Below are 14,018 nucleotides of genomic sequence, written 5' to 3' on the forward strand. Positions count from 1 at the left end.
CCAATCGACTGTAGGAAAGGCGGAAAAGTCTGGGTCTAGAATACTGGTACAAGAGGCTGTACATGCGGCCTTGTGCGACCAGTCCCCAGCCCGCTCATGAAGCATGCAGCGACGCCGCATGGACGTGGATGAACCTGGGCTATACTACGCCGCCCTACAACCACTAGAAGGGAGGGCGAGGGAGCTTGACGATTCTAAACGTAGTTGTATAGAGTGCGACATTACACATTTTCCATAATTTCTATACACTAAATATATATTTATATGTATTTATAGGTCGGTCCGTCTGCGGTCAGGCCCCCTCGGCATAGGGATGTCGGCATAGATGAGCAACGTTTACTTCAGTCCACTGGGTAGGCTGGTAGACTGATCTTTCCAGCACACATCTAGGTGGACACGCCCACCTGTGATGTCACAATGCTGCACATTTTCAAACCTGCTTGTAATGGCTAATCACACTCACACCTGGTGGCATGATATAATAATAATAATAATAATAATACATTTAATTTAGAGGCGCCTTTCAAGACACCCAAGGTCACCTTACAGAGCATATAGTCATCATTCAAAACTATGTAAAACAGACTAGGAATAAAAGGAAAACAGAGCTTAAACATGAAGAATAATAATAATTAATAACACTCAAAGACGCCTAAAGTGAAGGGGGGACCTCACTAACCACCACCAATATGTAGCACCCACTTGGGTGATGCACGGCAGCCAATCGGTGCCAGAACGCTCACTACACACCAGCTTGAGGTGGAGAGTTAGGGATGAGGTGGAGAGTGAGGGAATAGAACATTTAAACACTATCGACCATATTTAAACACTATCGATCACATTTAAACAATATCGACCACATGTAAACACTATCGACCACATTTAAACACTATCGACCATATTTAAACACTATGGACCACATGTAAACCCTATCGACCACATGTAAACACTATCGCCCACATTTAAACACTATAACCCACATTTAAACCCTATCGACCACATGTAAACCCTGTCGATATGCCCCCTTTAAGGGCTAAAAATCTGATTATTGTGTTTAAGGACCCGCGGAAACCCTGGTGTGTGTGTGTGTGTGTGCAGATGCAGGTGTGTGTGTGTTTTGTGATGATATGGGACAGGATATAAGCCTCACTTAGCCTGGTGGATACGGGGCGTATTCGACGAGTTCTAGAGCTGCGCTTCTTAAAGGTCCCATGACATGAAAATCTCAATTTATGAGGTTTTCTAACATAAATATGAGTTCCCCTAGCCTGCCTATGGTCCCCCAGTGGCTAAAACTTGCGTTTGGTGTAAAACGAGCACTAGCTGTTCTGCTCGCCTTTGAAAAAACAGAGGCTCAAGCGCGCTGATTTGGAAATCTGTGCTCATGACGTCATGAGGAATCTCAGCTCCTCCCCTTACTCTGCCTGGCCCGCCCAGAGACGTTGGCCCGCCAATGAGACTCGACCGTGCGAGCGCCACATGTGTGTGTGTGAATACACACACTGTAACGCAAGTGTTTCTTGTCGGTTCTTTGACGTGTCTTGTATTTCCACAACGAGACTGTCGTGGGGGTTATCTAAGCCATGGTTGAGAAGGAATCGGGGGAAAGGAACTTTGGTTTGACTCGCTGAAGTACATGAACTGCGACATGCCGCCGGTTGCCGCGAGGCACCATCGCCCGGCAGCGGGCAGCCGGCCGCAGGCAGCGCGCGGTTCAGTCGACTTCAGGTTGATGTGAAAGTGGAAGAACCAGAGACGTCGCAGAACCCGACAAAGTCGTTTGTGATTCATAATATCGTCTGGAGGCGCACACAATATGTTATATGATATAGATATCTATGTTTTATATGATATTATTTAGATATAGAGCTCCAGGACTGTAACGCAAGTGACTCGAGACACGAGACTCGTATTGGGGGTTATCTCAGCCAAGGTTGAGAATGAATTGGGGGGGAAGGAACTTTGGCTTTGACTCCCTCAAGAACATGAACCACGACAAGGAGGAGAAAGGGATCTTTGCCGGGCAGCGCTTATGCACCTCCGCCTCCGGCGGTGGTCCCTCAGCGGGGCTCAAGCGGGAGACATTCGCCGCCAACAATCCCTTTCTCCTCCATGTCGTGGTTCATGTTCTTGAGGGAGTCAAAGCCAAAGTTCCTTCCCCCCAATTCATTCTCAACCTTGGCTGAGATAACCCCCAATACGAGTCTCGTGTCTCGAGTCACTTGCGTTACAGTCCTGGAGCTCTATATCTAAATAATATCATATACATAGATATCTATATCATATAACATATTGTGTGCGCCTCCAGACGATATTATGAATCACAAACGACTTTGTCGGGTTCTGCGACGTCTCTGGTTCTTCCACTTTCACATCAACCTGAAGTCGACTGAACTGCGGCCGGCTGCCCGCTGCCGGGCGATGGTGCCTCGCGGCAACCGGCGGCATGTCGCAGTTCATGTACTTCAGCGAGTCAAATCAAAGTTCCTTTCCCCCAATTCCTTCTCAACCATGGCTCAGATAACCCCCACGACAGTCTCGTTGTGGAAATACAAGACACGTCAAAGAACCGACAAGAAACACGCGTTACAGTGTGTGTATTCACATTGATGTGGACGTTGAAGAACCAGGAACGTTGGAGAACCCAACGCGGTCGTTTGAGATTCATAATATCGGCTCACACAGCTTTTGGCCGTGATAATATATATTATATGATATAGATATCTGTGTAGGCTATATGATAATATTTAGATATAGAGCTCCAGGACCCGTGTGTTCTAGAATATTTACAGAACACGGCCAAAGGCTGTGTGCGGCTCGCCATTGCGATACATCCACTGTAAACAGAGCGCATGGTGGCTGCAAGCTGCTCAGGGCCACACCTCCACCCTCCTCCTTGACACGCCCACCGAAACAGCGCATTTGGGGGAAGCTCAATGTGCGACTGGCTCGGAGTGGCTGTAACTCTGCACCACGGCTGAATTTAGGGAACGTCTTTGAATACTGTGTTAGTTGCCCACTAATACCTATATTAAAGAATACATAAAATAGCATGTCATGGGACCTTTAATTGCAATTGTGTCCTGCGGAGAAGACATAACTTAGAAGTTTTTCAACACACAAACGCTGAATAACACTGAAACTGCATTATCGATTGACACTACTCACTATGCTGGTTCCTAGCTCCTCATCTGTGATCTCCAGAGAGTTTCTGTGTGACCTTTGACCCGTGCCGTCCTCACACGTCCCATCCAAGCGTTTCAGCTGGGACACCTGCTGTGTCTGACAAAACAAACAAAGAATCAGCTATGAGTCCCCGTTCTTATGTCGTGTGCAAAATCGACAGTCCAAACACCTCAATACACACACACAAACACACACAGACACTGTGAGTGTGTAAAATGTACAAGGGCCTTGTGGGTAGCGTAGAGTTCCTGGAGGATCTGATCCACGATGGAGTTGGTGAGATAAGACACGACGGACAGCTTCACCTCCCTGGGGGCGTGAGAGAGAGAAAGCGAGAGAGGGAGAGGGAGAAAGAGAGACCAATCGATTTGAATCGCAATTATCGAATGGAGTATGCCTAATGTAGCCAACCACTGGCTCTCCCCTGTGGGCTTCAGGATGGGGAAGAGGGTTCTTCCTCTAGGGCCCGGTGGATGTCCTGCGCCGCTCTCTCCATCAGCGCGGTGCGGATGGCCGAGCGAGGGATGGACACGCGGTCAGAGACAGACGACAGTGGTGGCGTGAGACGCTCTGCGCTGGACGAAGACAGGGGACACAGCTCGCGGCACAGAGACACCGTGGAGTCCACGATCACCTGCCGAGAGAGTCCCCTTAATGTTACACATCCACAGCTGTCTGTCCTTTGAGGCATGTGTGGTGGCTATGGAGAAAAAACCTTTGATAGTTTTGCTTTCTTTCCGGCAATAGCAGCGTCACCACAACGGCCTGGGAGAAAACCAGGAATTTCTTTGTAAGATGCCGACCTCTCAGGATTCTCAGATAGCAACAGGGGGTTGGCATGGCAACCCTCTTTTGTGTCCGGTTTCTTGTCCAAATATCACAGTTCCCAGCAAAAACTGGTATGGGGTGGGTGGGAAATAATGTCAGCTCAATGAGGAAGGACAGCGTCTTGGGATTGATTATTATTCATGCTGGGTTTTGGTAATGAAATCCAGGCTGAATGTCCACTCCACACCCACTCTAGGAACGGTAGACAGTTGATGGAAAGGAGGGCTATCTCATCATCTCATTTTCGTCCGCTTATCCGGGGTCGGGTCGCGGGGGGAGCAGCTCAAGCAGGGGGCCCCAGACTTCCCTTTCCCGGGCCTCATTGACCAACTCTGACGGGGGGATCCCGAGGCGTTCCCAGGCCAGTGTTGAGATATAATCTCTCCACCTAGTCCTGGGTCTTCCCTGAGGTCTCCTCCCCACTGGACGTGCCTGAAACACCTCCCAAGGAAGGCGCCCAGTGGGCATCCTTACCAGATGCCCGAACCACCTCCTGACTCCTTTCTAAGTAAAGGAGCAGCGGCTCTAATCCGAGTTCCTCACGGATGGCTGAGCTTCTCACCCTATCCCTAAGGGAGACGCCAGCCACCCTTCTGAGAAAACTCATCTCGGCCGCTTGTACCCGCGATCTCGTCCTTTCGGTCATCACCCAGCCCTCATGACCATAGGTGAGGATAGGAACGAAGATCGACCGGTAGATCGAGAGCTTTGCCTTGCGGCTCAGCTCTCTTTTCGTTACAACGGTGCGGTAAAGCGAACGCAATACCGCCCCCGCTGCTCCGATTCTCCGGCCAATCTCACGCTCCATAGTACCCTCACTCACGAACAAGACCCCGAGGTACTTGAACTCCTTCACTTGGGCTAAGGACTCATTTCCTACCCGGAGTAAGCAATCCATCGGTTTCCTGCTAAGAGCCTCAGATTTAGCGGTGCTGATCCTCATCCCAGCCGCTTCACACTCGGCCGCCAGCCGATCCAGTGAGTGCTGAAGGTCACAGGCCGATGATCCAATGAGGACCACATCATCTGCAAAAAACAGTGACGAGATCCTCAGACCACCGAACTGCAACCCCTCCCCACCACGACTACGCCTCGATATCCTGTCCATGTATATCACAAACAGGATTGGTGACAAGGCGCAGCCCTGGCGGAGACCAGCACCCACTGAGAACGAAACTGACTGGCTGCCGAGGACGCGAACACAGCTCTCGCTTCGGGAGTACAGGGATTGGATGGCCCTGAGGATAGACCCCCCTACCCCATACTCCCGCAGCACCTCCCACAGTTTCTCCCGGGGGACCCGGTCATACGCCTTCTCCAGATCCACAAAACACATGTAGACCGGATGGGCATACTCCAAGGCCCCCTCCAGGATCCTTGCGAGAGTGAAGAGCTGGTCCGTAGTTCCACGTCCGGGGCGAAAACCGCATTGTTCCTCTTCAATCTGAGGTTCGACGATCGGCCGAACCCTCCTTTCCAGCACCTTGGAGTAGACTTTACCAGGGAGGCTGAGAAGTGTGATACCCCGGTAATTGGCACACACTCTCTGGTCCCCCTTTTTGAACAGGGGAACCACCACCCCGGTTTGCCACTCCTTTGGCACTGTACCCGACTCCCACGCGATGTGGAATAGGCGTGTCAACCATGACAGCCCCTCAACACCCAGAGCCTTTAGCATTTCTGGCTGGATCTCATCAATCCCTGGGGCTTTGCCACTGCGGAGATGTTTGACTACCTCAGTGACCTCCACCAGGGAAATTGACGACGAAACACCATCAACCTCGAGCTCTGCCTCCAACATAGAGGGCGTGTTATTCGGATTCAGGAGTTCCTCAAAGTGTTCCTTCCAACGTCCGACGACCTCCTCAGTTGAGGTCAACAGAGTCCCATCCTTACTGTACACAGCTTGGATGGTTCCCCGTTTCCCCCTCCTGAGGTGCCGGATAGTCTTCCAGAAACACTTTGGTGCCGGCCAAAAGTCCTTCTCCATGGCCTCTCCGAACTTCTCCCACACCCGCTACTTAGCCTCCGACACGGCAGCAGCTGCAGCCCTTCGGGCCTGTCGGTACCCTGCAACCGAGTCAGGAGTCCTCCAGGATATCATATCCCGGAAGGCCTTCTTCTTCAATCGGACGGCTTCCCTGACCACCGGTGTCCACCACGGTGTCCGAGGGTTACCGCCCCTTGAGGAGCCTAAGACCCTGAGGCCACAGCTAGCCACCGCAGCTTCAGCAATGGAGGCTTTGAACACCGCCCACTCCGGCTCAATGCCCCCAACCTCCACAGGAATGCCAGAAAAACTCGGCCGGAGGTGTGAGTTGAAGATACCTAGGACGGGGGCCTCCTCCAGACGTTCCCAGTTCACCCGCACTACTCGTTTGGGCTTACCAGGTCTCTCCGGAAATTTCCCCCATTCCCTGATCCAACTCACAACCAGATGATGGTCGGTTGACAGTTCCGCCCCTCTCTTTACCCGAGTGTCCAAAACATGCGGCCTCAGATCAGATGACACGATCACAAAATCGATCATTGATCTTCGGCCTAGGGTACTCTGGTACCAGGTACACTTATGAGCACCCTTATGTTCGAACATGGTGTTTGTTATGGATAATCCATGACTAGCACAGAAGTCCAATAACAAAAGACCGCTCGGGTTTAGATCAGGGAGGCTGTTCCTCCCCACCACGCCTCTCCAGGTGTCTCCATCGTTGCCCACGTGGGCGTTGAAGTCACCCAGCAGAACTACGGAGTCCCCTACTGGAGCCCCATACAGGACTCCATTCAGGGTCTCCAAGAAGGCCGAGTACTCTGAGCTGCTGTTTGGTGCATACGCATAAACAACAGTCAGAGTTTTCCCCCTTACAACCCTTAGGCGCAGGGAGGCGACCCTCTCGTCTACCGGGGTAAACTCCAACACCGCGGCGCTCAGCCGGGGATTTATGAGTATCCCCACACCCGCCCGGCACCTCACGCCCTCGGCAACTCCGGAGAAGAATAGAGTCCAACCCTTATCCAGGAGTACGGTACCAGAGCTGAGACTGTGCGTGGAGGTAAGCCCCACCAGATCTAACTGATAGCGCTCCACCTCCCTCACAAGCTCCGGCTCTTGTACATACGTGATGACGTATGTACTAGAGCCTACCGTGGCCAGGCCACAGTTGCGATTGCCTAGTCTGAATACAGGCCAGAGAACAATAGGGGCCAGTTGAGCACGGTTAGGTGTGAAAACGGCCAACGGCCACGGCCAGATGGCCTGAAATCGGCTTTGTGGCCTTACTTATCTATTCAAATGCAAATGTACTGGCTGGGGGAGGGGAGGTGTGACAGAGAGAGAGCGATTGAGAAAGCAGTGAAAACAGACCATTTAGCATATAGTTTCCAGGCAACTTCTTCTCATGAGGCAGGAGCTGACCACACAAACATGATACTTTTAAGACTAAGCCATACACAAATTATCAAATATATTAAAGAATAACAAATAATTATTATTCTCCAGTATTCCTTCTTAAAACACTGATTCGGTGGGGATTGAACCCCGGACGAACTTTCTCTGGCTCAGTCTCAGACCGATCACTAGGAATTAGCTGGAAGAGCCTATACTTTTCCCTGGATTTTGAATGTTACAAACGTGCAAAAACATGCAAACACTCTTTTGGCGCACAGAACCACCATTGTTGGCACAATGAATAAAATCAGACGAGAGATGCCCCCGTGTACAAAGGCACAGATGGAAAGATTCTCCTCCAAGGTGCTGAGGGCTGGGGAAACCACACTCACCATTTACCAGGGAAAACCACGCAAAAACGTCAGCCTCCTCAGCACAATGCACCACAGTTTCAATTGACAATGGCCCCAAGAAAATGCCCGAAACTGTTTCCCACTACACCAGCACTAAATATGGCGTTGATGTTATGGACCAGATGGCACGCTTGTATTCAGTAAAGGGAGGGACCAGGCGTTGGCCTGTAGCTGTGTTCTATACATCCTAGATCTGGCTGCAATCAATGCACACATTCTGTACAAACAGTGCATGGACGTCAACATGACCAGAAAGAGATTTATTCTGGAGCTTGTGAAACAGCTGTGTGCGCCTCAGAGAATGGCCAGGACTGTGTCATCAGGGGCAGCATCAGTGGCACGTAGGCGACTTCTGATTGAAACTCCTTCCCCACCTACCAAAAGGAAAAAGTGTCAAGTCGCCAGATGTAGTGGGAACAAAACTAGTGACGTCTGTGAGTCATGTAGGCGACTTGTCTGTGGGAAATGCACTCAGTCTGCTGTGAATGTTGAGACTGCTGTCCCGAAAGACATTTATTTTTCATCCAGTTCCTAGTTCATTCAAAGTCTGCCGTATTTTTTTGTTTTCTTTTTTTACTGACTTACTGAATGTCAATGTACTCTATACTCTAATAAACTCTAATACACTCATTTAAAACCCAAGTCATTTGGTTATTTGCAGTGTTGGGCAGTAACGCATTACAAAAGTAATGCATTACTGTAATGCATAGAGCTGGGACGACTAGTCGGCGTAGTCGACTTCAAAAATTCGTCGCCATGAATAATTTGCGTCGACACGTCGCCTCCCCCCCCCTCCCCCCCGCACTTATTTTTGTTGAAGCCCCGTTCTAAACAGCCTACTAGATGAACCCTCACTCCAGTCCAGTGGTAGCGGTAAATATGCACCAGAACGCTAGTCGGCAATCGTTTGAAACGGCTATAATTTATAATAAAAAAAATACTATTTCATTCATCCAAGCGTAATGATTTGTTATTCTTTAATATATTTCATAATTTGTGTATGGCTTAGTCTTAAAAGTATCATGTTTGTGTGGTCAGCTCCTGCCTCATGAGAAGAAGTTGCCTGGAAACTATACGCTAAATGGTCTGTTTTCACTGCTTTCTCAGGCCCCGTCCACACAAAGCCGATTTCATGGCGTAACCGCAAAGGTCTTGTATGGTTCGGCCTTCCGTCCACACGAAGCCGTGAATCCGCTGACCGAAACCGTATACTTCTGAAACCACCCTCGGAGGTGGTTTCAAATCTACCCGGTTTCGTTTTGGATTCGTGTGGACGCCTGAAACCGACTGAAACCGTAAACCATGACGTCATCGCCCCGCCCCTCGACCCTCTAGCCAACCCTCTTTCTTTGAATATTCTAAATTGACTGCCCATAGTATTTTTTCTCAACAGAAGTGGTCAGTGGTGAGTTTCTTGGCTGCCTGCCGCGAAACTAACCTGAATGGAATTTTGCTGCTTTTCCACCGCACATGTAGCTCGACTCGACTCGACTCGACTCGACTCGACTCGACACGACTCGACACGGTAGAAGCACGGGTCGTTTTCCACCGCAAATAGTACCTCCTGGACGTGGGCGGGGTCGGCTGCGCGAAAGGGCCGTGACGTATTTTTGTACGCAACGCAAACAACACCTACGCAACCCACACATGGACAGAACCCACATAACAACAATGGAGGACATCGATAACATTACTATTATTAGCTGGCATGTTGAAGAAGTTGAAGAAGTGGAATATGTTGGCTGCGGCGCTGCTATGGCTGTTACCAGCATGGTTGCCATGTCGCTCTCGTGACTTCGTCACACTCTCTGGTAGAGGTGCACCGAAAATTCGGCAACCGAAAAAATTCGGCCGAAAACGCAAAAAAAGACACATTTCGCTTTCGGCCGAAAGCCAAATGAGTGGCCGAATCGGAGGCCGAAAGTGGTGGTGACGCAAAATTATACAATCTTGTCTGATTACACAAGCAAGGAGCACAGGCCACCTATACGATCTCAAAATAGTAAAATGTAACAATTACGCCACCCCCTCTAGCTTTTTATAGGTTGTGAGTTGTTTTGTTTACCTCGCCATGAACCGCGGGAATGTTTAATCTAACGTTCGTAAGCTAGTGAATGAGCGCTGGCTCAACCTGTCAGCAGAGGGAGCAGCCGCCGCGCTGTGTTTCCGCGGGACCTCCAGACCTTTTGCTTACACTGCAGTGCTGAGTTCAGGCCAACAGCTAATCGGATCAGCCCGACGCGTTATTAGATCAGGCCTGGTGCGGGCCTGCGTCCGTGCACACGTCTACATGCGGTAGTTAATAGTAGGGAGTCATTGGTTATTCCCGCTCACAGTCACCGACGTAATGAGTCGACGTCGTTAAAATACAAAGAACTTAGCCTCTGCCTGTGATGCGCGCGTTAAACCCCCCCCCCCCCCCTGTTAAAGACACCTTTTGGAGCTGTTAGGTTACCTTGAATAGAGCGCTGGGACGTGGGGGGACTGCGCCGGTCGCTCGGGGGGGACTCTATATATATATATATATATATATATATATATATATTTATAGTGTGTGTGTGTGTGTGTGTGTGTGTGTGTATATATTTGTGTATATATATATATATATATATATATATATATATATATGTGTGTATATATAAAAAAAAACAGAATGAATTGAAGGGCATTAATGAAACTGATATCAGTTCTCCAACATTTGAAGATTTCAAATAAACATTTTTCCTTGAAAAACATGTCTAAACATTTATTGTAAGCAGTAGATTTAAGCAATATTTAAAAATAGTGTTTTGACAACTTTAAACGGAACCGTCATTTTCGGTTTCGGTATTCGGCCAAGCGATTAATTATTTTTCGGTTTCGGTTTCGGCCACAAATTTTCATTTCGGTGCATCTCTACTCTCTGGCCAATCAGTGGCCGGCCGTCTGCCGACGTCACCTTTTAGCATCGGCTCAGCTCGCTTGGAACCTAGAGCGAGGCGGTACTAAAAAAAGCAGCCACTTCAGGTACCAGATACAATGTTTTCGCAGTGGAAACGCAAAAAATGCGAGCCGAGTCGAGTCGTGACGAGCTGGTACCATGCAGTGGAAAAGCGGCATTTATGTGGCTGCAATTTCCCATGCAGTGTCTTTGTCATTGTGACAAAGGCTTATCAGTAACATTAATATTAACATTAACTTTACCATGAGTTTTTGCAAGGTATATTTGGGTTATAGGGATACTGTAAGACATATTTATTACATAAAAAGTAAATTGTTAAGCCTAATTTCTCTGATATAAAGGAAATTACAAAAATAAGACAACAGCAAGAATTAAATGAGATACCCAGGACGCGAACTCGGGTCACCCATATTGCAGGGCAGATGTTAAACCACTCAGCCAACTGCTGGTTCATAAAGTTGTTGGAATGGAGTGTTATTGACAAAATATCCACAATAACAATATAGGCATATCTCAATTAATTTAATTACTTTATTTGCATAATTTAATCTTAAACCCTTAGTGAAAATATAGGCTGTTTGTACTTCATATTGTGGCGACTCCTACCCCCGGGGAGTCTGGGTATTCATAATGTTTGGGGAAAAGGGGTTTTATTGTCTTTGTATAACTTGTTCTGTTATTAGGTTAAGTGGGGTTAACGGGTTTGGGTTCTTTATTGTTTGTGTGTTAATTGTGATGTGTAGTGTGATCAGGACCATTAGTGAGAGTGTTGTGTGTGTTGGTCAGTTGTGCCGTGTTTTCTGTTATGTGTGGTGTTTGAATAAAGGCAGCTCTCTGGGTCGTGCGGTGTACTGAGGCACGAGAGTTGCGGCGCCATTTAAACCTGGGCTCCCGTCTCGTCCTTCCCGCGCTGCTCGCCACATTGGTGTCAGAAGTGGGATGTGGCCTGCGCATGCGCGGGGGGATTTGAGTTTCGCGGTCGAGCCCATGGACAACGCACCCTGCGCTATGGGAGCGCAGCGCCCCCCTGTGGACACGACCGGAAGGCCCGGAGGACCGGCAGCTGCCCACCGCCCCAGGACAGCGGTTAGGCTGCCGAAGTTCACTGGGGTAACGCAGTTGGAACCATACCTGGCCCAGTTCCGGCTTGCAGCGTGGCACAACGGCTGGGGTGCCGACGAGGCGGTTGTCCACCTTGCCCTGGCATTGGAGGGGACGGCAGCACGGGTGCTGCTCGACCTGGACCAAGCAGACCAGCGAGACCTTCAGGCCCTGATCCAAGCGTTGGAGAGGCGGTTCGGTGAACGGGTCTCCAGCAACGAGAGCAAGCAGTTGCTGGCTTCTCACCGCCGCAGGGAGGAGGAGAGCCTGGGGGTCTACGCTGCGGATGTCCAGCTCTTGACCCGACGCAGCTACCCGGAATTCTCCGCGGCTACACGGGAGGCCCTGGCGCTCCACGCTTTCCTGCGGGGACTGCAGCCGGAGAGTCTGGGGCAGCATGTCCGCCTCACCGCACCCCAGACCCTCGATGCGGCTCTGGACCAGGCCGAACGGGCTGAGGTGGAGCTCTGCCGCCGTCGCGGTGGTGGATCCGTGGACGCGGCTGGGGCAGCCCTCCCCCCCGGCACCAAGAACATGGGGGTCAAGTCCAGGCAGCGGAAGGGCCGGATCCGGACGGCCACCCTTCCCCCCACCGAGACGGCTGAGGCTTCCCTTGCGCAGTGTCGGCAGCTGGGGCTGGTCGAGGACTGCGGGTGGACGTGGCAGCGTGCCACTCATCCTCGTCGCAGCCGCCGGCGTGGCCGTCGGAAGGCCAGACGTCGGAGGGCGGCGGAGGATGGGGTGCCCGAACGGCGCTCCAGAGGCCCCCTACAGCGGAACCTGGTGGGGGCCCCGATGGAGGTGGTCCCCGACCACAACCCCAGGACCGCTACTGACTGTTGGAGACAGGCGTCCCAACCCGAGGGGAAGGCTGCACCGCAACGGGGCCGCTACTGGCCGGGGCCAAGGCGGCGACGCCGGCCCCCTGAACACTCGGGACTGTGCAGTGGGTGTTGGGGTCGTCGGGACGTCTGACCCCTAAGGTGGGGGCTGTGTGGCGACTCCTACCCCCGGGGAGTCTGGGTATTCATAATGTTTGGGGAAAAGGGGTTTTATTGTCTTTGTATAACTTGTTCTGTTATTAGGTTAAGTGGGGTTAACGGGTTTGGGTTCTTTATTGTTTGTGTGTTAATTGTGATGTGTAGTGTGATCGGGACCATTAGTGAGAGTGTTGTGTGTGTTGGTCAGTTGTGCCGTGTTTTCTGTTATGTGTGGTGTTTGAATAAAGGCAGCTCTCGGGGTCGTGCGGTGTACTGAGGCACGAGAGTTGCGCCGCCATTTAAACCTGGGCTCCCGTCTCGTCCTTCCCGCGCTGCTCGCCACAATATATTTACATTTATGACAAAATCGTGAGGACTAGGCTTGTGACACACACACACATGTGGCGCTCACGCGGTAATAGCTCATTGGCGCCACCCAGAGTGGTAGATATAACAGAGTGGCGACACTTCCATTCGACTCCGTTGTAGCGCCTACTTCCGGGGTATGGAGCCTCGAATAGTTCCAAACAACCATTTTACGGCGTAAGAGATCATTCATTTCCATTGCTGGCCGTCGAGTAACTTCTGAGGTAAATTGATTAAATAGCTACCTCTTTCGAATTGTCAACTGTCTATATTGTATTAGAGGCCCTTTATGATGCATATACTGATATTTATTTGTAAATGCACAGCGTAATTATATATATATTTATCTTGGTAGACGACCGTTTGCCTGCTAGTTTGTTGGCTCAACTTCGCCATCTGTGAAGGTATCTCCAGGGGTAAATTGATTAAATAGCTACCTCTTTTGAATTGTCAACTTTCTATTGTATTAGAGGTCCTTTTATGATGCATATACTGATATTTATTTGAATATGCACGGCGTAATTATATATATATTTGTCTTGGTAGACGACCGATTGCCTGCTAGTTTGTGAGCTCGACTTCGCCATGTGAAGGTATCTACACCAACAATTACGAAGTTCAGTAGTGAATCTAACTTTTATTTAGTTAGTTATTTATGTTGGATTACTAAACTATGATCATTTAGGTTGATTTAAGGACGGGTTTTATGATGCGATAGCTAGTAGAAATAACAGTGTTTGTTTAATTATATCCTGGAAAGGGTGATGTTCAGCACATTAAAGGCACCCAGTGCAACTTTCGAGGCTTAAAAATAAACA

The 14,018-nt window shown here is 49.9% G+C and overlaps 1 protein-coding gene across 1 annotated transcript in view; it reads right to left on the reverse strand.

Moving 5' to 3' along the window:
* The window catches only part of LOC132469551 (capping protein, Arp2/3 and myosin-I linker protein 3-like), a 189,467-nt gene that overhangs the window by 126,330 nt on the left and 49,119 nt on the right, over positions 1 to 14,018 (reverse strand). The window contains 5 exon segments of the mRNA XM_060067536.1: positions 1,151 to 1,200; positions 3,067 to 3,083; positions 3,169 to 3,282; positions 3,408 to 3,492; positions 3,642 to 3,820. Of these exon segments, the coding sequence (XP_059923519.1) occupies positions 1,151 to 1,200; positions 3,067 to 3,083; positions 3,169 to 3,282; positions 3,408 to 3,492; positions 3,642 to 3,820 (445 nt within the window).

The sequence above is a fragment of the Gadus macrocephalus genome, chromosome 12 (genome assembly GCF_031168955.1).
Source record: "Gadus macrocephalus chromosome 12, ASM3116895v1".
Classification (NCBI taxonomy): Eukaryota; Metazoa; Chordata; class Actinopteri; order Gadiformes; family Gadidae; genus Gadus; species Gadus macrocephalus.